Here is a 26,377-nt window from a genome sequence, read left to right as displayed (position 1 = left end):
CATGTAAACGCATGGCAACGGACAGTTAACCCATAACAACGCATGTAAACGCATGGCAACGGACAGTTAACCCATAACAACGCATATAAACGCATGGCAACGGACAGTTAACGCATGGCAACGGTCAGGTAACCCATGGCAACGGACCGGTTACCATGGCAACGGACCGGTTACCATGGCAACGGACTGGTAACCCATGGCAACGGACCGGTAACCCATGGCAACGGACAGTTAACCCATAACAACGCATGTAAACGCATGGCAACGGACAGTTAACCCATAACAACGCATGTAAACGCATGGCAACGGACAGTTAACGCATGGCAACGGACAGTTAACCCATGGCAACGGACCGGTTACCCATGGCAACGGACCGGTTACCCATGGCAACGGACAGTTAACCCATAACAACGCATGTAAACGCATGGCAACGGACAGTTAACCCATAACAACGCATGTAAACGCATGGCAACGGACAGTTAACCCATGGCAACGGTCAGGTAACCCATGGCAACGGACCGGTTACCATGGCAACGGACCGGTTACCATGGCAACGGACAGTTAACCCATGGCAACGCATGTAAACGCATGGCAACGGACAGTTAACCCATAACAACACATGTAAACGCATGGCAACGGACAGTTAACGCATGGCAACGGACAGTTAACGCATGGCAACGGACAGTTAACCCATAACAACGTATGTAAACGCATGGCAACGGACAGTTAACCCATGGCAACGGTCAGGTAACCCATGGCAACGGACCGGTTACCCTGGCAACGGACCGGTTACCCTGGCAACGGACCGGTTACCATGGCAACGGACCGGTAACCCATGGCAACGGACCGGTAACCCATGGCAACGGACCGGTAACCCATGGCAACGCATGTAAACGCATGGCAACGGACAGTTAACCCATAACAACACATGTAAACGCATGGCAACGGACAGTTAACGCATGGCAACGGACAGTTAACCCATGGCAACGGTCAGGTAACCCATGGCAACGGACCGGTTACCATGGCAACGGACCGGTTACCCATGGCAACGGACCGGTTACCCATGGCAACGGACCGGTTACCATGGCAACGGACCGGTTACCCATGGCAACGGACAGTTAACCCATAACAACGCATGTAAACGCATGGCAACGGACAGTTAACCCATAACAACGCATGTAAACGCATGGCAACGGATAGTTAACGCATGGCAACGGACAGTTAACCCATAACAACGCATGGCAACGGACAGTTAACCCATGGCAACGGTCAGGTAACCCATGGCAACGGACCGGTTACCATGGCAACGGACCGGTAACCCATGGCAACGGACCGGTAACCCATGGCAACGGACAGTTAACCCATAACAACGCATGTAAACGCATGGCAACGGACAGTTAACCCATAACAACGCATGTAAACGCATGGCAACGGACAGTTAACGCATGGCAACGGACAGTTAACCCATGGCAACGGACCGGTAACCCATGGCAACGGACCGGTTACCATGGCAATGGACCGGTTACCCATGGCAACGGACAGTTAACCCATAACAACGCATGTAAACGCATGGCAACGGACAGTTAACCCATAACAACGCATGTAAACGCATGGCAACGGACAGTTAACGCATGGCAACGGACAGTTAACCCATAACAACGCATGGCAACGGACAGTTAACGCATGGCAACGGTCAGGTAACCCATGGCAACGGACCGGTTACCCATGGCAACGGACCGGTTACCCATGGCAACGGACAGTTAACCCATAACAACGCATGTAAACGCATGGCAACGGACAGTTAACCCATAACAACGCATGTAAACGCGCATATATATATATATATATATATATATATATATATAGCTCTGAGTACAAGATCCATAGAGGCTGGGGTCTATCACACCAGGCAAGACCCCAGGTGCAGGCTGTGTAAAGATGCCCCAGAGACAATCCAGCACATAACAGCAGGGTGCAAGATGCTAGCAGGCAAGGCATACATGGAACGCCATAACCAAGTGGCCGGCATAGTGTACAGGAACATCTGTGCCGAGTATAACCTAGAAGTCCCGAGGTCAAAATGGGAGATGCCCCCAAGGGTGGTGGAGAATGACCGAGCTAAGATCCTGTGGGACTTCCAGATACAGACGGACAAAATGGTGGTGGCTAACCAACCGGACATAGTGGTGGTAGACAAACAGAAGAAGACGGCCGTAGTGATCGATGTAGCGGTTCCGAATGACAGCAATATCAGGAAGAAGGAACACGAGAAGCTGGAGAAATACCAAGGGCTCAGAGAAGAGCTCGAGAGGATGTGGAGGGTGAAGGTAACGGTGGTCCCCGTGGTAATCGGAGCACTAGGTGCGGTGACTCACAAGCTAGGCGAGTGGCTCCAGCAGATCCCGGGAATAACATCGGAGATCTCTGTCCAGAAGAGCGCAGTCCTGGGAACAGCTAAGATACTGCGCAGGACCCTCAAGCTCCCAGGCCTCTGGTAGAGGACCCGAGCTTGAAGGATAAACCGCCCGCAGGGGCGTGCTGGGTGTTTTTTTTTATATTTATATTTATTTATTTATTTATTTATTCATTTATTTATTTATTAGGGGTGCAACGATATTCGTATCGATATTGAACCGTTCGATACAGTGCTTTCGGTTCGGTACGCATATGTATCGAACAATACAATTTTTTTCAATTTTTTTTTTTTCAATTTTTTTTTTTTTTTTTTTTTTTTTGTGTCCCGTTTGGATCTATAGCCATCAGAATTGTTGTCTTGAGGCCAAGAAAGATGCCAAGAGGATTTATTTTAAGTGGATCATCATATTGGTCCATTTGATTGACCTTTATTATAATTATGAATTTATTTTATTTTCAGTTGCAAACGGGACAGACATGACTGTGGGATAGGACAGGGGGAAAGAATGAAAGAAAGAGGGGGAGAGAAAGAAAGAAAACCAAAGGGGAGAAAATCAACTATCAACTTTCCTTCTGACGATGCTGTCTGTGTTGAGCGCTCAGTGAATCTGCATTTGACTACTCCGCCTAGGCTCGAGAGTGCAGCCTAGGCGGAGTAGTCGAACGCAGATTCACTGAGCACTCAACACAGACAGGATGGTCAGAAGGAAGAGCGCAGGGCAAGCTAGCGAGACAGAAGTGGACCTCCCCACCCTCATTCAGATCTGGCGTTTGGAATTATTTTGGTTTTCATGTGACGTATGACCCTGAAGGTAAGCGAGTCATGGACTAAAGTAAAACAGTATGTTGGATGTGCCATGCAATGCTCAATTACATGGGTGGGAGCTAGTGTGTTAGCGCAGTTAGCTCGTTAACGTGTTGGCCGTCTAGCCCCTCTGTATAGGGTAGCTCGTTAACGGAGATTTGCCGTGTTGTGGCGTTAAGGTTATTTCAACGAGATTAACCTGAAAGCACTAGTGGGAACACAACGAATATGACTGCACATTTACACCGACATCATCCTAGTGCAAAGACAAAAACAAGCATGCATGCTACAAACTTTAGCCGAGTCATTTAGACAGCTGTTAGCACAGGATTCTCCTTATGGAGACCTGATATGTTTAATATGCTGCTGAGAATATAGCCCAGAAGAAACGGATAGTATAGCTTTTATTTTGGAAAGAGACATTTCTCTGTAATAAACTCTCTTTTCCAAAGATGAGTGATTCCTCAATCAGATACAGGGCTCGCAATATCGCTAGCCCGACGTCCCGGGGCTATCTCTGCCCTGCCTGTCGGGCTATTGTAGGAAGGAAAAATATATGTCAATGCTTTTGCATTCTTTCAGAAATGTAGCTGGGTAATTATGTCATTGGGTGAGCCACTGTCAATATGTGACATATTGAAATCGTGTTTGAATTTGCGCTTGTTTTTTTGCTTTCACTTTGCAATCGCGCGAACTGTGTATAGAGAGCGACAGCACTGATCTGTGAGTGATGATAATTTGTGCACCAATTCCTCTGACATCGTCTTATTAATTGTTAGCTTACTATGCAAACATGACAAGTGAAATCTCCCGCAGCTTAAACATGTGAGAGGTTGATCGCGCAGAGAATCGCTGAGCTTATGTGAGTGCGGCAGGATATATATTTCACTACGATGACCTGGATGATTGAGAACCTTCACAGACAGATATATATTTTAGTTCTGCTGAGCCAAATAAGACAGGTCAGGGTGAAGAAGTGACAGCCAAAGAAAAGCTTACCACAAAACGGAGAAGTTATGACAAATCAGACTATAAGGCAAAAAGAAAGTGCAGCTTTATGGTTTCATGGACAAAAGAATTTCTGTGGCTGCAATATGACGAGCTAAAAAACAACACGCACAAGGGTTAGGGTTAAATTTAAAAACTGTACTTTTGTGTTAAAATATATATTTATAATTTTAATAAATGTCCAAAGACATGCAGCTTGTGGGGATAGGTTAATTGGATAATCCAAATTGTCACTAGGTGTGAATGTGCGAATGAATGTGAGTGCGAATGGTTGTCTGTCCCTGTGTGTTAGCCCTGCGACAGACTGGCGACCTGTCCAGGGTGTACCCCGCCTCTCGCCCTATGACAGCTGGGATAGGCTCCAGCGCCCCCCGCGACCCTGAAAAGGATAAGCGGAAGCGAATGGATGGATGGAAATTAAAAAGGCATGAACATTTTTTTTTGTATCGAAAAAATATCGAACCGTGACACCAAAGTATCGAACCGAACCGTGAATTTTGTGTATCGTTGCACCCCTAATATATATATATATATATATATATATATATATATATATATATATATACACACACACACACACACACACACACATACATATATATATACACACACACACACACACATATATATACACACACACACACACACACACATATATACACACACACACACACATATATATATATATATATATATTAAAAAAAACAAAAAAAAAAAAACACCCAGCACGCCCCTGCGGGCGGTTTATCCTTCAAGCTCGGGTCCTCTACCAGAGGCCTGGGAGCTTGAGGGTCCTGCGCAGTATCTTAGCTGTTCCCAGGACTGCGCTCTTCTGGACAGAGATCTCCGATGTTTTTCCCGGGATCTGCTGGAGCCACTCGCCTAGCTTGGGAGTCACCGCACCTAGTGCTCCGATTACCACGGGGACCACCGTTACCTTCACCCTCCACATCCTCTCGAGCTCTTCTCTGAGCCCTTGGTATTTCTCCAGCTTCTCGTGTTCCTTCTTCCTGATATTGCTGTCATTCGGAACCGCTACATCGATCACTACGGCCGTCTTCTTCTGTTTGTCTACCACCACTATGTCCGGTTGGTTAGCCACCACCATTTTGTCCGTCTGTATCTGGAAGTCCCACAGGATCTTAGCTCGGTCATTCTCCACCACCCTCGGGGGCATCTCCCATTTTGACCTCGGGACTTCCAGGTTATACTCGGCACAGATGTTCCTGTACACTATGCCGGCCACTTGGTTATGGCGTTCCATGTATGCCTTGCTTGCTAGCATCTTGCACCCTGCTGTTATGTGCTGGATTGTCTCTGGGGCATCTTTACACAGCCTGCACCTGGGGTCTTGCCTGGTGTGATAGACCCCAGCCTCTATGGATCTTGTACTCAGAGCTTGTTCTTGTGCTGCCATGATTAGTGCCTCTGTGCTGTCTTTCAGTCCAGCTTTGTCCAGCCACTGGTAGGATTTCTGGGTTTCTTGGGTTCTTTCTTGGGTTTCTGCTGCCTGAGGTATTCACTGAGCACTCGGTCAGTTGGGGCTATATATATATATATATATATATATATATATATATATATATATATATATATATATATATATATATATATATATATATATATATATATATATACATATACACACACATATACACACACATATACACACACACACACATATATACACATACATACATACATACATACACACACACACACCCCCACATAACACAACACATTGCAGTTTAACAAGGAGACAGCCCAACAATTTGGAAAGCTTTACAGACCTGCATTTCCTATCGCCTCAGTGCACTACAGCCAGCCAACAGCACAACAAAAATCTAATTTCACTTTAAATTCTCTTTCTACTGTTTTGGCAAAAGCCACTACCTACTGTGCACTCAGTTAGATCCCAACCAGTGAACACAAAACACTAAACCACTAACCAAGCCTATATCGAACTCAGTCAACAGCAGCTTTATGAATGGATAAGAAGGAGGATGAATAGCATCTGTAACCTTAACTTGTAATGTGTTCATATGTTACAGAATAATACATTACTTCCTACATGCACAAGGAAACTAGAAGTCACTTTGCTCCAACTTCTTCTAGGGCCTTGTGCATGCATGCTATATTTATATGCCTGACTATCAGCGTAAGTGATTGAGAAAGAAAAGCACTTTCCAGCACATTGTTTCCAGTAAGACCCTCATCCATTAAGTTATGAATAAATAAATATTATCTGCCCAGTCTCTGTATACAACCATGTATGCGTATACGTGTGTATGTGTTTGTGTTGAAGTTTGCATTACTGACATCCAGTATGGGTCCATTGCAGTAGTGGCATCGCGGTGAGAACAGGTTGTGGTAATCTTTCTCGCAGTAAGGGTGCCCATCGCGCTCAAAGAAGTTCCTAGAGCCAATCTCGTCCTGACAGTGGGTGCACACGAAGTGCTCGGGGTGCCACGTTCTGCCCATGGCAGTCACCACCTGGTGTGGGGAGACACGGTGCATGAAAAATTAATGAGCTGCAAGGAGAAAAGACCTGGCTCAGCAGAGAAAATCTCTGCAGCAGAGCATGAGAGCAGCAAAGGGAATCCTGCAAACAGCAGCAGATGTTTGCAACTCAAAGTTTAAAAGGAATAATAACCATATTTACAATCATCTTGTTCCACATAAGTAAAAACATCTTTATAATCCTGTGAAAACATTAAGCCTCTGTAAATTCAAAGTATCGCAAAATATCATTTTTCTGGAGGAGGAGCTGCTGCTGAAATCCAGATAAGTTAGTGAAACTAACTTATCTGGATATCATGTACTTATATTGAGCTTAAAGCTACACTTTGGTAAAATGAAACACACATTGTATTTATTACCCCACTTATTGGCTGTAAACTAAATGAAAGGTGAGCTATTGATAGACTAAGCAGCTTTGAAGTGAAACATAAGCCAACGCTGCACTCATTGTGCAAATAAATCTAAAGTGTAATCTTCTCTTCACCATACCATTAACAGAAAACTGCATTAATGTGTGCAAAATCCCACTGGGTATTCGTGCATAAAAATAACAGCCTGCGAGCACACGTGTCTAAAAATAGGCGAGTTAAAAGTTTAGTATGTGAGCCACATTCAACATACATGTATGTTTACATGTTTCTGTGCTGTTACCTGCCCAGCAATCGGTTTCTTACAAGCACCGCAGACCCCTTTAGCCACTGTCTGGACGCCAAGTTTGTTGAGGTCAGACTGCAAGCTTCCCAGCATGTTGTCCAGCTTGTTGGCTGGTTTGGGGGCAGGAGAGGGAGAAGTCATTCCCGGTGAATGGATCTGACAGAGATGGAAAAGCAAAGTGTTTAATTACACCATTCAGATGCTTCAATAAACAACCTCAGTATAATATCAGTTAGTGTGAGTGAATCGCACCACTGCTACATTTTGTGTTTTCATTTTTCTTGCACACTTACTTGACTTCATGTAGCTGTCTTTGTAACTGGGATTTAAATTGCACTCAGAGGAACAATTTTAAAGTCGCAGTGGTGCTTTCCGGAAGTCGATATAGTATAAACATAAAAATTTCTGAGAGTTTATTAATTTAAAAAAAGCTTCCTTTGGCTGCCCTCTTATTCACAAGGGCTCACCACAGCAGATGGCTCAGCATATTTGATTTGGCAAATTTTCACACTGGATGCCCTTCCTGATGCAGCCCCAAAGGGATTTGTGTCTCCTCCTGGCTTTGAACCAGGGATCCTTGAGGTGTGAGACTTACATGTAAACTACAAAGAAACCTAGAAACCTCCAGGAATGAAAACTCAACGCTAAAATGCAGGAACTATAAGTTCATAGTTTTTTAAAGGATTATTAGAGGTGTAGTTGCTTTGACCACAAGTGGATGCAGACAGTGGACGCTACAATGGCTACCTGTGTGCTATATGTCACCTCAACGTCTCTACTGTCTTTGTAGTTGATGGCCTATGAAGTCTTGAGCTCCAACAGTTCCACCTAGATCAGCCCTAATCTATGTTAACAGGCCTCAAATATTAACATGTATGTGTAAATGTGTCTGGTGACTAATGCAAGCAAACACAGACCTTCTCAGGTGGTGTTGTCATTGGAGCGTCATGACTCCTACATTCCACTGAAGGAGAAAATAGCACCTATGCTGCATGCCCCCACCACCCACACCCACGGCCTCCATACATTTGATAAAATTAAACACAGCCTTTTCCTGGGTATTTCACCATGGTTGTGCTATTCTGCTAAAGCAGGTTCTAACAAAGTTTTTTTTTCCTAAAAGCATGATTGTATAAGAAATTCAGCTTCAACTGGTTGGTGTCTGACATAATGGGACATGTTGACTTAAGTCTTGTGAGACATGCTATAATTGTGACGGTAACTGTGCTGTCATGCGGCAGATTAGGTTTCAGTGGCACTGCAATCCTTCCATTCCTATGCATGGCAGGACTCTTAGTGTAACGGGAATATCAGGGAGTTACACTCTGCTTTCCTCTAAGCTCTTAAATTCTCCTCTCTAACACACTGTTCTTGGCGCCACTGGATGTCAGAATTAGAATGTGGGCTCAGTCCTTCTAGCCTGAATGTCAGCACCCCTGTGACTGGACTGCAGACAAAGCCTTCATGAGGTTACCTGTTTGACACCAAGGGCCAAAAACAGAACGAGTGTCTGGACAAATTCCTTAACGCCCATACATATCCAAGTAGCCAACAAACAAGCTCAAGTAAAACAATTCAAAGTGTGACAGAAAGTGGAAAGAATGAAGTTAGAGGAGGAAGATGGAAGAAAGGTGATCCGTGCCTGAATCGGTGGAAAGATGGGGTCGTACTCTGTCTGACAACCCACTGATACAAAGAGCTTGGCAGGCGGGGGTGGCGTGACCGGCTTGGGTGGAGGGCTAGGTGATGGAGGAGGTTGGACAGGGGGAGGTGTGGGCTCCCTGGGAGGAGGAGGAGGTGGGGGAGGAGGAGGAGGAAGAGGAGGAGGACTAGGTTCCTTGGGAGGTGGAGGGGTAGGTTCTCGAGGAGGAGGTGGGGTTGGAGGGGGAGGAGGTAGTGGCGGAGGAGTCTGCTTGATGGGGGGTGGCTTTTTGAGAACTGGGGGAGACAGTGGAGGGGGAAGGACTTTTCTCTGTGGGGCGGGTGATTCAGGAGGGATGATGATCTGGGAGGAAGAAGGAAACAAAGCAGCGAGGAAAGGAGAAGAAACATCAGACACAAAAAAGGAAAACTATATTGGCCCGAAAAGTGAAACTGTTTAAACTGTTTGCCAATAACAAGTAAAATTTTATGGTTAAGTTTGAAAAATGATAAATATCTAATATCTGCCAGTTAATTCTGTGATCAAAAGCCAAAAAGGCATAAACTACACCATCAGTGAGGCTTTTCGTCTCCACCTTCATCCTGCTACCTTATCCACAGATGGCTGAATCCCTTCCTCTCGTGTCCGCTGTGGGTTGGATGTAACAATGACTCCCTCCGTCAACCAGTCATCGGGCTGTTGTTTACGCCTGCGCTCCAACCGCCCGATCCCCAGTTTTCCCTGCAGCTCTTCAATAAGTCGATCTTGCGAGTTGCTTTTATTTATAATGATTGGTCCCATTTTACGTCTCAACATTCCCTCCCTGTACATTGGGTGCACGTTGGACGTCTCTTTGGTGCGGCGGATAACTGACTTGAGCTGGAGAGCAGACAACAAGTTGGTGTGGGAAGCTGGAATTGTGCCATACGCCGAAGGAAAAAAAAAAAAATCAATCACAAGCAGGATGGGCTCAGAAGTGGATTTCTCACTCAAATGCAAAAACCCACACGCAGCGGCTGGGGTCAAAATGCTATGCAGTTTTTCTGTCAGGCATATTTAATTGATTTTGTTTGCAGAAGCCGAGCATCAGCCTCCTGCACAGGCTCATTCTTTAATATCAACATAAAACCTGCCGGAAATCCATGGCAAGGCATGCTCGATGGAAAACACCCGTCTATAACAAAACAAAATAAAACTCTGCACATGCCAAAGCAGGGCCAAAGATTAAACCAACAGAGCTCTAGTGTGCATTTTAAATTCATCTGCAAATGCAAAAAAGGGAAGGGAAAAGATATCCCTTTTACTGTGGAGTCTGGGTCTTTTCGTATTGGCCGTGTCAGTGATTAAAAGCTTGAACATGACATGTCAGGTGCTATGACTAACACAGCAATGTCAATGAAGCAAGTGGGGGCGTGCAGAGACATCTTTTCAGCAAAGCTTTCAACATCAGCCACAACTGATCTCCACACAGCGACTTCTCCCTCAAGCCATTCTGAAATTGCTATATGACACCACATGCATCACACCACAGAGACTGAGGAATTTCTCCTCATCTTGACATGTTTGTACTATTGCACAGCTCCTCGAGTACTTGTAGAGCTGCTTGCCCAAAATAAGCTTTTCAGCATTTTGCTTGAACAACCAATTAATACAACCCTGCTGCCATTACTTCCAGATATAATTTATATCTTAGCCACATGCCAATTAAAAGGGAGCCACAAAGTATTAAATCCTCTATAGCTTCATGCCAGCAGCTTATTTTGGAAGAGTCAAGCTGAGCCTCCTACTTGACCAGAAGCAGATAGACGGTCAACAGCAGAGGGCTGCTGTATGGGCAAGTCCAGCGTTGCATCTGGAGTCCCAGGGCAGGTGGAGGGGGTAAAGCACTCATCCATCCAGCTGGACTCAGTCATGGGTGTCAGGGTTCCCTCTAGGCTGAGATCTGGATAAAATCCATCTTCCTCCTCCCAAGATCTGTCTTCTTCCCCGGGCACAAAAGCAGTCGGTGGCTGGTTCTCACCCAGTCGAGTGGAGTCGGTTGATAAAAGTTTCTCTAAAGTATCATCCAAAAAAGGCTTCCGGCATGGCCACGTTAAACCCAGCACTTCGCCTCCCTGACTTTCTATAAGTGGTGCATAAAAGCCACTTGACGGCACAGTGGCGACCGAAACTGGAGACCCTGTGGGACTGCTGCTGCTTGGAAATGTGTATGTTTTCCCCCTAACTGGAGCAGGACTCTTAGGACAAGTATCTTTTGGGACTGTTTCAGGACTGGAGCTTTTAGATACAGCTGGAGAACTAGAGATATTAGGAATTGTTACAGGACTTGAAATCTTTGGACTTGAAAGTCTCGGAAGTGTTAATGGACTAGCTGACTTGGGCACTGTTTCCATGGTGGTTGGCACGGTAACTGGGCTATCCCTCTGTATTGCTGTTTGTGGACTGTGACTTACAGGAGCAGGACTGAGACTTTTAAGGACCGGGCTTTTACATTCAACATCAGGAGGACTGGGACTCTTGCCTTTAACAGTGGGACTCGGGCTTTTAGAGACTGTAACAGGACTTTTAGAAACAACCACGGGTTTGGAGCTCGTGGCAGCAGCACCTGGACTAGCATACTCTTTAGTTATTATATGAGTGGGGGTGTCAACTTCAGTTTCACTGGAGGTTTTTACAGTACTGGAAAAACTAAAGCTCTCAACATGTGAGATCTCAGAAGTGACAGTGCCATCATCAGCCTTCTGTTGGATCTGAGAGTACTGAAGGCTCTTAGATGATGCTATTACTACAGCAGAAAGAGGTGAAGATGCAAGAGCTGAACCACCATCTTCATCTATGTGGAGTTCCAGCGGGAGTGGTGTACAGGACGGAGCAGTGTAACTATTGGGTAGAGGAGTATCAGGGGAACCAATCTGAGGCGTTATAGGTGGGTTAGTTATTGGGTGGATAACCGGTGAACCAGCAACTAATAATGGGTCAACTGCATCTTGATTGACAGACACCTGAGAGCCAGACTAAATCAGGTGCAATTATGTGAAGGGTGCAATGTACATACAAAGACAAGACATACACAGTGGTAGAGAAAAGAGAAAGAGACCAGGAAAATAAAGAATGAGATGAGAGTGAAAGAGAAAGGACAGTAAAGAGCATCACAAAGCAAAACCTGGAAAGTTACTGTAATACAAAAAAAATTGTTGTTTCAACACGAATGAATGATGTCATCACAAATACTGACAACAAATTAAAAAAAAAAAAAAAACCTTGGTCACTGCAATGTTGAAGAAATGCAGCTCATAAAAATAAGACCTAAAAACAGGCAAATGCCAAAAAAAACAAAACAAAACAACAACTTTCTATAATTAAGAGATGCAAAAACATCCAGTACAGCTAAATTCTAAACAGCCACACATACCAAAAATAACTGTCCTCAATCAAACCAAAGTCAACCCACTTCTGAACCACACTCACATTGCTTTGCACTTTGAAGTCAGACAGGGAGGCCATTAGCTCATCCAGCTCTCGTGTGGCAGAGGAGGCAGACATTCTGGCTTGTTGTTGTGACAGCGTTTCTTGTCCATCTGTTTGCTCATCTGACACCACCAACGGTGCAGCACTAGTGAGGAAAACACCACCGTCAACCAAAATGACTGGATTTTTAAAAAATAAATACAAATATAAACCACGTACAGTATAAAAGTGGTTCATGCCAGCATAAAATACATGGGCACAAACTTCTCAGTAGTACAAATCCAGTTTTTCTGTAACAATTTTTGGTCTTACTGTGGTGCTGGGACAGAGCTTTCCAATTCATTCAGAAGGCTCTCCACACTTGGTCGAACGTCCTCGATTCCTCGAGTGGGTCCACTACGTTTGGGCTTCTCCACCACAGTGGCTTTACCTGCAGTGGAGACTCCATTCTCCTGTACATGGTGGACAATGCTGCTGCCAGGCAGCGGTGGAGCAGCTTCCTCTACGGCATAAAGAAAAAAAGAAAAAAGATGAATGCATATCCTGCTAAAATGCATACATAGTGTGAAGTGCAAACACTGAAACAGTAACAGAATACAGTGGAAAGAATGACACCATTGTGTAATACCACAGAAACAGAAGTACCATAGTTAGACGGTGACATCGACATTCCTTCAGAGAAACATGAGGGAGCATTTCAGTTTATGAAATGCTCCCTCATAATTGTACCTTCTGTGGCGAAGGCAGGGGTGCTTTGCTGCACAGCGTTGAGCTCCAACAGCAGGCGGTCCAGCTCAGACAGGTTGCTGCCCAGTGAGTTCATTGCACCAGCTGATGAGTCACTGCTCTTATGTTTATTAGGGAGACTGAACAGGGCAGAGACATGAAACAACATTTATCATCAACAACATCTTGTTTCAAGCTTAGCACCAAGTGGAAATGGTTATTTCTGATCAAATGTTTTTACTTATTAGTTTCTACTCAGAAACATATTCTAAAAAAATTTAGCTGTACTGAGTTTTTGTTGTTGGAAAGATGTCTCAAGAGCTTCGTTGAGACTTAACATGACCTCTAACCTGTACACGTGGTCCTCTCCACCAGTGGGTTGGCCTAGACTGCTGCTATCTCTAGACCAAGGACTTCTCTGCGCTGTGCCGACAGACTGAAATAAGGAAGTAAAATAACAATAGTGAATTTAGAGGATCAATGCAGCAACTAATTCACTTCTCATCCATGAGTTCATCAGGCAGCATTTGAAACGAAACAGTCTTTGGTTAATTCCCCAACATTTACAGCATGCATGCATTTACCTCTATTTCTTCTACTCCATTCAGAGCTTGGTCTGAGGGAGTAGGTGGGACTTGGGATGGAGAGCAGATGTCTTGCTGGGTCTGACCCCGCACAGGAAAAGAGTAGGCGGCCTCTTCAGACAGGAAAAGGGGGTGTTTCGAGATATGGGATGTTGTGGACTCGAGGTCCGCCAACAAAGCATCTACATAAACAAAAAAAAACAAAAAAAGCACAGATTGATTAGCATCTGGTTATGCCATATCCTATCTTGAATTTTAACTTTTGTTGTTCAATTATTTATGGTCTTGTACTTTGATGTATTAGGTATCCTTGAGAGCTTTAATAGCTGCCATTTTTAAAAAATGTATTACTAACCTCTAACACCATAGCTCTCATGACTGTCTATGGGAAAGAAAGAAATCAGAGCGTGCTATCACAAGATCTTTGAGCATTCAGCACAAAACCAATGTGATGGAACAGGGGGGGGGGGGAAAAGTCAGCGACCGCCATCTATCCAACACTCCAATCTGCTAAAAGTCCAAAAGCATAAAACAAGGCCTATACCGATGTTGAGCGGACATGTTGGTGCACTTCTGAAAAGTTAGTACTTTCAATGAACTTCTAGTGAATAATATTCGACTCATGATATGCTGCTTGCATACACGAACACCAAGTAATTACTGCTTCTTTTGCAACCTGTCAAAACCCCCAAGAGCGCTGACATCAGAGGGAGTGGAGTTGTAAAAGTTGAATCATGCAGGCAGTCATGACCACTCCTGTCGTTACTTATTGACCCTCTCCTGCCTGCAATTGTGAAATGGTTTAAAGGGTTGCTGTCAAATCTGCACACAGGTATACACACGGACATATTTACCATCTAAACGCAGACAGGTCCCCCAGAGGAATGCAGGCCAAGAAAACAACTACTAATTAAGCAGTCCCAGCAAGTAGGTAGAAGGACATATAACATTAAAGGGGATTTAATGAAGAGCACAGGCTGTATTACTGAATACTCAGGCTTATTTTAGCATACTCACCCACCAGAGCAGGGTTTAGTTTCTCTTGCAGAATTTCACAAGTCCTAAAAAATAAGACCCTAAATTGAAGAACAAACTTGATCCAATAAGATGTGTTTTATGAATAAAGCAACTCGAAATAATTACAGTTTAAACACACTGTCAGGATACCAGTGTGTTACAGGTAAAGGCACAACTGCTGCCAATCTAAAGCAGTAAAACTAACAAAGTTAAAGTATATAACCAAAACTGTAATGATCAGCATTAAGTCTCATTCTGTATCGCTAAAACACTGACTAAAAATATTTAAAGAGCGCACAGCACTCTCTAACCTTCTATGACAAAGTCTGACATATAGCTAGGGAGTATTCAACATAGGTTAGCAAGCTTAACCACTTCCTAAAATTAAACACTGGGTCAGCAGTCAAACCCATAGCTAAAGTAACCAGCACATGAGACATACCTCTGAGAAAGGCAAAGACAGTACACGGAAGGAAGTGAAGAGGCACAAATGCAGAGACGAAAAGAATCAGAGGAGGAAGAGGGCAACCTAAACACAACGTTTGCCAGGCAGGAACTGCCTTTCTTAACTCTACCATCAGTGCAGCAGAACGAGAGACGAGGAGGGGGAGAGGATCACGGAGAGAGGGGAAGAAGGGGTTAAAAATAATGCCGGGGGGTAAGGTTCACCCCTTCATTGCTATGCCAGCTCCAACTAGCTGCCTGAAAGCTTAAGTAAGAAAGCTTAAGTAAGTAGAAACACTACTCACACAGATCACGACAATCCTCTGAAAAAGTGTCCAGGGTCTGAGCAACTGAACGAGTGCACAATGTGGTGAACTGAGGAAAGTTGAAAGCAATCGGAGCTCTTATCAACACAGACATGCCCAACTATGGGAGTGGTATCACAAAGGTATATAAGGGGCTGTAATCAGCCCCTCCTTCACACTGGTAGCGTAAGCTCTGCTCAGGTTACTCATGACTCATGACTACTTTTTAATGCTGCATGTTGCATTATATTTAGTCCTTTAATTATAATCGTAAATATACAAGTGTGTTTTCTTGCCACAGTTTAGGTGGAGACTAACTCATGCTGGGTATACCGAAGTACCACGAAGTACCATGAGTACAGTGGTAATTCGGTCTGCAAGGTTTCCCAGACAGAGAGGAGACACAGCAGAAACTGAGCCAGAGCAATACCAGATCCACTTGGAGCACCTTAGCGCTACCGTGATAAACACGATTAACGTGGTTAAAATGCCAGTTGACAGGGTTTCACAGCAGAGTCTCCTCTCTGGACACAGAAGCCCAGATACATTCCACAGAGTTTCATTATGGACACAGCAGCACACTGTTTACACTACTGCAGCCAGCTCTGAGTGCACCTTCATCTCTTACTTGGTAGCAGCAAACAAGCACACCCATAAAAGCAAAGAGGCAGAAACAACACATCTGTCACTTTAAAGTAAATACCAAGTATGGTGTGTGATAAAACCTTCCATTGAAAGATGGCTAGAAGCAGCGGCAGGGCCAGCACACACACACACAGGTGTACCTAACACTCAACAGTGCGGCTCGACTTCTGGTCCACAAGAAGGCAAAGTCAGGAGGACTGTGAGCTTGCTTGCTTAAATGAAGTTGACACTTCTTCCTTACAACTTTTCTTACACCAGAGCTGATTTTAACAGTGTGACATAACGCACAACACGCAAGGAAACTGCGGCAGAGATGCACTGTTAGGAAACAGTCCACTAGATCCTTTGCATTTAGCAAGCAGTGAGTTTGATCATGTAATGTGATGCTCATAGATAGGTCTAAAGTTTGTAGTTGTAATTAAACATCTGAAAATTTGTAAAACAAATCTACACAAAATTGTTTTCTGTATGGGCTTAAAGTGTCCAATCAGAGAGCAGCTGGTTCCATTTCCTGAAAAGTGTAGTGCGTTTTCAAAATCCTCTGGTTGCTGAAGACCCTATGCAACAGTGCGTTTTGTAAATCTACTTCTCCTTTTGGGACCTGCAGCAGCAATTAGGCCAGAAACATAACTGGTAAAGCGACCATCACTATCTCTCTTCTGATTGGACCGTTACAATGTATCTCAAGATCAAGGAAATCCAATCAGATCAGAGGGTCAGATTTTATACTGGGAGCTTTGATCTGTGTCGATCTACATGGAGTTTTGTGCTTCGTATCTGTATACAAGATCACAAAAGCACATCTTTCTCCACTCCACAGTCTACAAAATACCACCACAATTACGTCACCCAGTGTTTAGTGGCTGTCACCATCTTGGTGTTTTAAAACCCTCACACGTGAGGGACTTAAAAAGCGAGGGACACTGCACTTTTATGTGGGGTCGTGACTTTTCAATCACCAGGTAGGCTCATAGCTGGCTTCATCCTCAGAGAGCCATAATTTCCGAACCGAACGCCACGCTGTATTCAATCAAATCTGAAACCGGCGATTTTAAGCATAAATTCACGTGGAAGTTTTTAAAATAAAAAACAGCAGTAGGATAATTTCCCAAAAGACCTATTTTTTTTTTTAGAGGTCCGGTTTCGGAAGTGAACCTCCCATCCACTTTCTCCACTGCCATTTCATCAGATCCTTATATAAAGAGTTTAAAGCCTTGAACCGAACCAAGCCAAGCAGCTACACACAAAGATTTGATCTGCATCACAAAAAAACAGAACATGGAAAAGCCAAAGGTATAAGATTGTTCACTTTTAACAGTGAAGTAACTACTCATGGGTTTTCAAGTGACCTGACATTTTGTGGTTTAAACGCTTCCATAGTAACAACGGTCTCCATCCATCAGTCTTTGAGGATTGTGGGAAGAATAATTTCTTTTCCATGACATCGTGAAAAACACAGGATTTTATTAAAACAAGGTTGATATCATACCATCATTTTAGCGTCACAGCTCGTTGAAAGTCTACTCTCAATGCCTACAGCATTATGGCTCATAATCAAAATCCCTATGGAGAATATGAATGGGATTTTTACTTTAAGATTCCCATTGCGGAGCGCCATACAACTATTTTTTATCTGAGTTTTTGGCAACCACAGGGCTCGCCCCTGCTGAAGTTGGGTCCCATCTTTTATACACAGATCAACTTTTGTTTTTGTATTGTGATGAATAATGAATTTTTCCATGTACATTTAGCTTACAAAACATCATTTATGAACAGCACTTTACTTTAGTCCAACATTTTTTACCCTAATTTGAGCCACACTACACCACACCACATAACTATGTAAAGCATTCAGAAGAACAACCTAAAAAAATCTGATGAGAATAAATCAGAACTAACGCAAATCACAGCAGAACATAATTTAGGTTTCATCAGATACTTTTTTGAAATACTGCATAAATAAATGGTACAAATATCTGCAGGGCTCATATCTGTTACTGATGTCAGAACAAAGTTTTACTACAGCTGGTGGAGACTTCAGTGAACACATGTTAGTCCAGATGGTTTACACAAGAGATGTTAATCAACTTAGCTCTCAAGCTGAACTAGATTTAACCCTGCATCTGCTTCTCTAAAATACAGTTACTGCTAAAACATGAACCTCCAGGCTACAGATACGCATACTCTGTTTGGCACTGCCTTACACCAGAATACTGACTTCAAATACAAGAGAGAGGCTTTACCAAAATAAGGCACGCTAATTGAAATCAACAGCTCATTTCCCACGGCAATGTCATTAGCGCGCAGTCCTAATGAACAGAATATAATTTAGCTAAGTTTTAGGGCTGTGTTTGTTTAGTAAATGCAGCATGTTAGACGTGCTCTGACCCATCCACAAACTACACAAGCACACTGAGGTGTGTCAGCTTCCTCTGCCAAGAGAACATACCGTGACACAGACTCCAGTGCAAAACACACACAAGGTCTCCAAAGGCCAAAAATGAAAAGAGGAATAAAATAAAGAACACATAAAAACCTGTGCTAAATATCTACTGAAACATGGTTTCATGTCTTCTACTGAAAGGTGAAGGTGAGCTTGTTTTTGTATTTTGTTAGTGAGCGCAGGTTAATTCCCCGGAGTTCTTGGGAAGAAGGAGGTTTTATAAGGGGGACAAATCTGCTTTTCAGCACCTGGAGAAAAAACAGGCTGCACGTAGAGCTAACAGCCTGAATACATCAATTAAACTCAGTCATCCCTCTTAATTTGCAGCTAATGAACACAGAAAAACACCAGCATTCAGTCGGTTTCTGCGTGCACGACACTGAATGTGACACGGCAGAGCACAGCTGGGCTCAAACAATGAGGAATGGTGGTAGGAGTGTCGAGAGAGAGAGGAGTGAAACTGGGAAGTGTGTGTGAGTGTGGCATGCAGCAGGCAATCCTCAGAGGCTAAAATGTGGGTTGACGCAGATTAAGGAGACTCCCTTCCTCCCAGATGAATGGTGTGCATTTTAATTACACGAAGACAGTTTCACATGGGGCTCATTATAGGAAAGAGAAAGAGAAAGATAAAAGGGGGACTAGGAAAACTTGAGTGGAAAGAAGAGATGAAAAAGACAGGAAAATGAGGAATGAAGGGAGAGGTTAGGGAGGGTTTGAGAAGGAAACAATTTCAAGACTCAACTATGTCGACAGCACGTAAGTCACTACTTTTCACAGTCAAACTCAACATAAAACACATAAAATATGAACAGAATCCAATTAGACAAACAGGAAGACTCGTGCTCCTGAATGTCAACAAAGGCAAGTCTCCATTATCCCTGACAGGATGTCCTGTCTGTTTGACCCTGCACTGACTGCATGAGCTTCTATAAGTGCTGACCGCTGCTTGGAATGAATCAATGCTGTTCACTATTCAACACATCTACTCCTGTTTATTTAACCCAGCTGGTAGCAGTTCATTTCAACGCAACAGCGCAGTACATTTATCAGCCTGCAGGGGATGATGTTGAGCTACGTGCAAGTGCCAAGCTCAAGCTTTTTTCCCCCCCTTCCCTTCTCAGGGCTGGTATACAGAAAAGTCTTTATCTGCTAGGTTCATAAATGCCAAGACATTTACTGAGATATGAGCTGACACCAAAGTGAAACTACAAGGAAAATTTAAGCGGCAAGATCCTGGCTGTGCAGCGAGTTTACCCATGTTCTCTGCCCTTTCTACATCTTTCTATCCTCATTCTTTTCATTTCTTTACTGTGCATCTGTCATTGTGCAAGGTGCACGCCGGCTGATACAAATTTCTTGCGTGCCACAGCTCGTCTTCCATGTGAGAGAAAAAGAAGGAGAGGCGGAGAAAAATGCGAGGTGCATGCCAGCTTAACGAGACAGTGCGATAGGACAGAAAAGTAGGGACTGAAGGCAAGAAAGAAAAGGTAAAAAGTCAGACTTTTGGATTAAGATCCGCTTTGAGGGAGGAAAAAAACAGCAAAGCTTCAAAATGCAATAAAATGTGTGGAACAATCTTAGTATTCTGCTGTTCTGAGACTCATGTGGTGACACGAAGCCTTTCATGTGCCGTTCAGACAGGACTAGCCTTTCAATGTGACACAACCTGACACACCATCACATGAAATGATGAATCCTTCTCTTTGCTTGTACCAGAAGAGGAAGAAAAAACATGCGCCGTACAGCCCTCCGGGCTCGTGTTAGATAGCAGAAGGCCTGTGCCTGCGTTCATTTGGAGCGCTTCGACGGCTACGTGAGCACAAAATTGAATCACGCAGGAGACTAACGCACACACGGGTGCAACAGTGGACGGCGACACTGAACGCAGGTGCCTTTCAGCATGGCTGACTACACATACCGGAGAGACACACTGAGGCATCTAGGCACGCTATAAATACTTTCCTGCTGACCCTGACCTGTGGGAGAGGAGACACGAAGCAGATGATGGATGACCACGATGGTCAAAGCAATAGTCATGCGTTACAGACCACCCAGCAAGTTCTGCACTTGTACATCTGCTCTAACATGTATGCACTTGTACTCTATAGAAAAAGAAATATGATGTCATTTCTTTGATCTGAATGTTCTCAGAGTAACGCTCAAAATAAAACTTTCTTGTTAATGACCACAGAGTGTATGACCACCAAAACCAAACCTTACAATGTCCTAGCTGCTGCAGGAAGGGTACACCCTGGATAGGTCACCAATCTTGACAGATCATCATCATCATCAGGTGTGCTGAGTGAGAGCTGAATTTGACTGTGAAAGCAAAGGCCACCACAGCCCTGAAGAATACCTTTTATTATCTACTTTACTTTTACTGGTGGTATCAGCGGAATATATTGTAGCGGCAAATTAGACTTCAAACAAGCGACTGAGACCACAAACTTATTAAGAAAGTGTTTTAATGAGGTCATATAACAATTAACAGTACTGTAATTTTCTCATTCTCACATGCAAGTCATTTTCTTTTGGCAAACTCACCTGTCACCTCCTGCAGACCATTAGAATCAATGCAGTTTCATATTTTACTACACAGTAACTCTAAGATCAATTAAGTGCTACAGATGCTATTTTATGCAGACAGAATGCAGCTGCTTACACAGCAACATGCACTCCAGTGTGAGAGAGTACATCGATGCATGCAAAGCGAGCACACACAAAACATAACACAAAGCAGGAGAAGATCAACATCAAGTATTTTAATATTAACATAGCAATAACATTAAATAATCTAATGACTAAGGAATTTATCATTAGATGTAGTTCTAGTTGTGTTTCTGCCTTGTGCCCAGTATTTTCTTTCTACATCTAAATGACAAATGCAAAAACAAGTAAACAGACATCTTTTACAGTTTATCTTTAGATTTCTTTTTAAAAAGAATCAACCTTTTTAGTGCCTTTAAGTCTAATCCTGCAAGGCTATCACTTTGTTTATTTTAACAATGGACAAAATGACTAAGACTCTTCCGGTTCCTTCAGCTCTATAAAGCCTTGTGGGAGGTTTTGGCCTCTTTTTAACAGTCATAAGTGCCAAAATTACCACCAGACAGGATGATCTCATGTTGCAACTTGCAATTTGCATGGTGGAAATTTCATAAAAAGCAGAACCCCAGGGCATAACTTCACTGTTTTGGTTCAATCTCTCTGCTCTCATTTCACCATTTTCTGCCCCAGCAGGCAGCTAATTTTCTGCAAAACACTATGACACACCCACTATACACAAACCTCCCCAGCAACTAACAGCAGAGCTTCAAAGACACTGAATGTTTGCTGAGCAAATTAAAGCATTTAACACAGGAGGAGGTAATAGAAGAGCCAATATTAAACTCACTCCACCAGTTACTAATAAAAATAAATGCAAACTTTGATCCTGCTGGGTATCAAATTGATAACTATTCACCAAATAAACTTCAAAGCTCATAATGATTCTCTTTCTGTGTTACATGCATACTCCTTTGTCTGAGAAAGAGGCGATTAGTCTACTGTGACTTGAGGCGAGAGGAAAAGTTAGGTCAGCTATTTGATTTAAAAAAACAAAAAAACAAAAAAAACACTTCTAACACTGATCACACGTTTGTTCTGAGAAAGGTTGAACCACATCATGCTAACTGCTGAACTACTACGACACCTCATCTCTGTCAAGTTCCACGGAGGAAGTACCACTTCAAAGTGTCAAACCAGCGTCCCGACGCCTCCGCCACTGCAAGTTCATCCAATAAAACCCAACCGACACAAAAACTGTGCCATATCTTAACTTTTATAACATATTTATAGCATTTATATCCAGGTGGCTCCTTGGTAAGATCTCTGGGAGCTTTTCATCCAAGAAAGCAAGTCCATTAGTGATATTATTTCAGCTTTGCTTTTACACGATTACACATTTGTCCTCTTGCCTCACAACAGTCACAGTGAAAGCAGCAAAAAAGTGGACATCAGACTTTGGATCTTAACTATTAGTTATTATTTTTTATATTTTCTTTTCACTCTGCACGGCGGGAACGTGACAGAGATCGCTGAGATGCTTTTAAAAAAAAGTCACAATTCACATTTCAGTACGATCGTTATTATTAATATCACACAGACATTTGTTGTTATTAATAGTTCCCCTTCTTCTTCTCTCTGCCGCTTATTTACATGTCGGCTGCTGCTTGGTTTACTTGGCTTCTGCTGTTTTTGTTGCTCTCTTGCTCTCCTGTTATCAACTAAATGGAATTATTACATTTAAAGGGAAGAGGAAGGTAATGAAAGCAGCAATTTTAATGTTCAAATAATATACATGGGACTAACGAGGAGAGTATCTGCAATTGAAACAAAACCAGGGAAAAGATACAACATGTCCTCTTACCATACTATACGACCTTTATTTAAACCAGGGTTCACAAAGTGCTGTACATATACAAATAGCATAAACTAAAACTAAAATCATAATAAAAAAACCCTCTTGCTTTTTCTCACTTCCATCCTATTCTCACTCAAAACCCCCGTTAACTCAAAGGTTTTTAAAGAAAGGCTGAGGCAGTTTGGGGTTTAACCGATGCCCAGTCTGGTTGTTTTGAGAGACTGTGTGCATGTGAATGAAGTGAAAGCCGCTTGAAATTACTTCAGCAGTACCATGCGGGAGAGCAGGGTGGGGTCGTCTACTAAAAGAGACGATCATTTTCACTGTTATACTGAATGGATGACTCTCCACTGAAAGTAAGAGCAAAAATACACTGCAGAGCCACGAGCAAAAGAAGCGCTTCCTGAATATCTGCATAAAGCCATGCTGAGGTTTTATAATTATAACAGGAAGTCTGCACTGGACTACAAAGAAGTCTCTGCTGTGATGACGTTTCCCCATTAACCCAAACCTTTTTCAGCCCTACCACCAAACAGAGAATGCTAGTGTTTGCTGTCAGCCGCTGAATCTACTGATTTAGGGAGTAATTGAGGGCAAACTACAGGTTACCGATCTAGAGAGAAGCAGAAGTGCCACACTGTCTGTAGATTTTGTGCATTATCCCTGACCCAATTCTATATATACAATATATGCATGTGTGCGTGCAAAACTGCACTTTACTGTTAAGATTTAACTGTTCCTTCTTTAGATAAATGTAAAAATACAAACTACAGTATAGACCAGTGAGTTATATGGCTTCGGTTTCTGATACAACAGAAACTATAAAACACAAATACCAGCTATTTTCTTTGTTATAGTTCAAATGAAGCGAATAAAACTGCAGATAATCGTTACAGGGTAGAATTAATACAAATCTGGCTTAAGAACTGACGTACTTTAATCTTCATGCATCATGCATAATATCATATCATAGAAATTGAGAAATCTCCAGAGAAAGCGTGTAAGTAGATAAGAGGAGATTTCTTAATAAACTACAATCTCAAGCTGAAAATGATTCTCAGTTTTTATGTTACTTTGCAAAGCTTGCTATGCAAAATAAAATTAAAAAAGATGGGCAATTTTCTCCTTTTATTAATCAGCTCGTTCGGGTTTGTCTTTTCCTGGGCTGAAGTAGGTCATAGCACCAGAAAAAAAAGCAGCTCTTTGTCCCCTCCGGCAAGACAAGGACAGAAGGAAAGGGGATGAAGAGGAGGGTTAGCGAGGTCTGCAAAGTGGGCCAGATCATTTCACTGGAAAACAATCAACTCCATCCAAGTGCCAGAAGCCACTTATAATTGTGTATTCTCATGTTAATACTACACCCGTATAAACCTGAGGAGCACTAATCCTCACATGAGTGTTGCCATTAACATTAATGGGAGCTGATCGGAGTGTCCGCACTGACCCTTTTAACCAAGCCAGATGTTGATTGTAAACAGAGCTAATGCTCAGTCCAGCTGAGACGCTCGCGCACACAAACACTTTTGCACACACTCATTTTTCCTCCACTCTCCCAACTTCCCAATTTCATCAAAAGCTTTCATTGTGGTAGCTCTATACCCCAAAGTAGGGCAGCACCGGCAGCGCGTTAATGACTATTTAAACCTGTGCCAAGGGCAGAGGAAACCTGCTAGGCACAAACACATTTCCTAATAACGCAGTGATGTCTTATCTCAGCCTGCAGCCACATCAACGTGCCACCTCTATGAAAAATGACATTTAGGAAGCAATTAGGGGAGAGGCTTAAAAACATCTGAAAGGCCATGTGATATTCACGGGAGCTGGAGAGGCTTTAAATGGAAGCACTGGGCCACTTTTTTAACGCCAGTATAGTTACAAAAACATGGTGCTTCCTCTTACCGCGACCAAACAAAATTTCACAATTACCATCGTCTATGCAAAACTGTTACACCAGCTGTTCCCCGGCTCGCATCAAAGGAGCCGCAGCATCGCATCAACTGAGCTGTCAGTCACTGATGGACTGGCAGGGATGAGAGTCTTGCAGCAAAGTCAGCAGGGAGCATAACTCATCAGAGCTTAGCAGGGATGAGGAAGGCTGACAATGGCTTCTAGTGTATACACAAATAATGGAAACATCAGAAAAAAAGCAACAAAGACAAGAACTCGAGCAAGGAAGTCATTCGGAGAGTCAATATGGAACAAGATGTGGCAGCTTCATCATTTAGAATGACCAAAACTACAACCCACCAGGATGTCAGTCAACAGTATAGAATCATGGCTACAAGCTGAATGTGAAGCTGCCCAATAAAAAAAGTACAGAAAAATCAGCTGACCAAAAAAAAAAAAATAAAATAGTGCACATTGTGGTAACAACAGTCTGGCTTGTGGTTAGACTATAGCTCCAGAAATACTAAAGATGGAGAGGTTTCGCTTGTATCTTGTGACTCTAAATATGTTTTTTTGTTTTTAACTTGAGGGCTTTTTCTATAGTAGCTGCTTGAGTATCGGTCTGGCAGGCTGCTGTTACCGTGTGCTGAGACCATAAGAGATAACGCGACGGCTGCTGCTGCTTAGTCAGCTTCCTATTCAGAGATGTGTGTCCACACCAACGCTCTGTGATCAGTAGCGTGAATAAGTTCTGTTTTCAGTGCATATAAGTGAGTGTGTGTGTGTAAGTGCACCATATGTTTCAAAGCCCTGCAGAATCGTTATTTTTAAAAGTCAAAGAGATGGACAAACCGAGGAGGAGGTGAGCTATTCTCTCTAGCCTTTAGCTGCCACACTGAATGTCTGACTTGCATGCATGTGTCACTAGAGACTTATCATCGAGCGTGGGCAAGAGTCCCTACAGACAAGTGGTTGCAGGGGGTTTTCTGTGGTCTACTGGAAAAAAAAAAAAACCCAGAGGATTTTGAATAATGTGAACTTTCAAGCTTAGTCACATTTTTACACTTCACAGTACTCAGTACTGATTTAGAGCTGCACCTCAGCACAGCAATGAGCAACCATAATCAAAAACAGTAACAGAAGCAGACAAAGCTACACTGCAACTTTCCTCTTAAACTCAAAAAGTACTGAACTCACTATTTCAAATAACGCAACTTAGTGTCATCTTCTGCAGAAATCTCAATTCCTGGTAAATAACTTTCAAATTATTTTTTAAGCTGCAATGCAACATCGATGAGCAAAAAAAAAGGAAGAGCAACAACACCTTTGCCCAATAGGAAATAAATATATTGTGTCCTTGTAAAGATAATGAAGGTTTTCTTCAACAGTAAAGATAATCTGTCTTCTTTTTC

General features: G+C 43.1%; 1 protein-coding gene across 2 annotated transcripts in view; it reads right to left on the bottom strand.

Annotated features, from left to right (window-relative positions):
• Positions 1 to 26,377, bottom strand: part of LOC146709180 (paxillin-like) — a 38,320-nt gene that overhangs the window by 6,808 nt on the left and 5,135 nt on the right. The window contains exons 2-11 of one of the 2 annotated variants that reach the window (XM_085456178.1): positions 13,823 to 14,004; positions 13,589 to 13,674; positions 13,242 to 13,378; positions 12,825 to 13,014; positions 12,513 to 12,657; positions 10,832 to 12,058; positions 9,654 to 9,923; positions 9,045 to 9,407; positions 7,400 to 7,558; positions 6,548 to 6,721 (exon numbers count right to left, since the gene is read on the bottom strand). In XM_085456178.1, the coding sequence (XP_085312304.1) occupies positions 6,548 to 6,721; positions 7,400 to 7,558; positions 9,045 to 9,407; positions 9,654 to 9,923; positions 10,832 to 12,058; positions 12,513 to 12,657; positions 12,825 to 13,014; positions 13,242 to 13,378; positions 13,589 to 13,674; positions 13,823 to 14,004 (2,933 nt within the window). The remainder of the gene's footprint in view (positions 1 to 6,547; positions 6,722 to 7,399; positions 7,559 to 9,044; positions 9,408 to 9,653; positions 9,924 to 10,831; positions 12,059 to 12,512; positions 12,658 to 12,824; positions 13,015 to 13,241; positions 13,379 to 13,588; positions 13,675 to 13,822; positions 14,005 to 26,377) is intronic. The other variant, XM_085456179.1, reaches the window with a different exon arrangement.

This window comes from Copadichromis virginalis, linkage group LG5 (genome assembly GCF_057382275.1).
Source record: "Copadichromis virginalis isolate Kocher_CV1m ecotype Utaka linkage group LG5, C_Virginalis_male_GT1.1, whole genome shotgun sequence".
In the NCBI taxonomy this organism is placed as follows: Eukaryota; Metazoa; Chordata; class Actinopteri; order Cichliformes; family Cichlidae; genus Copadichromis; species Copadichromis virginalis.
The sequence above is the reverse complement of the archived record's forward strand: the minus strand, read 5'-3'. Positions and strand labels throughout refer to the sequence as shown.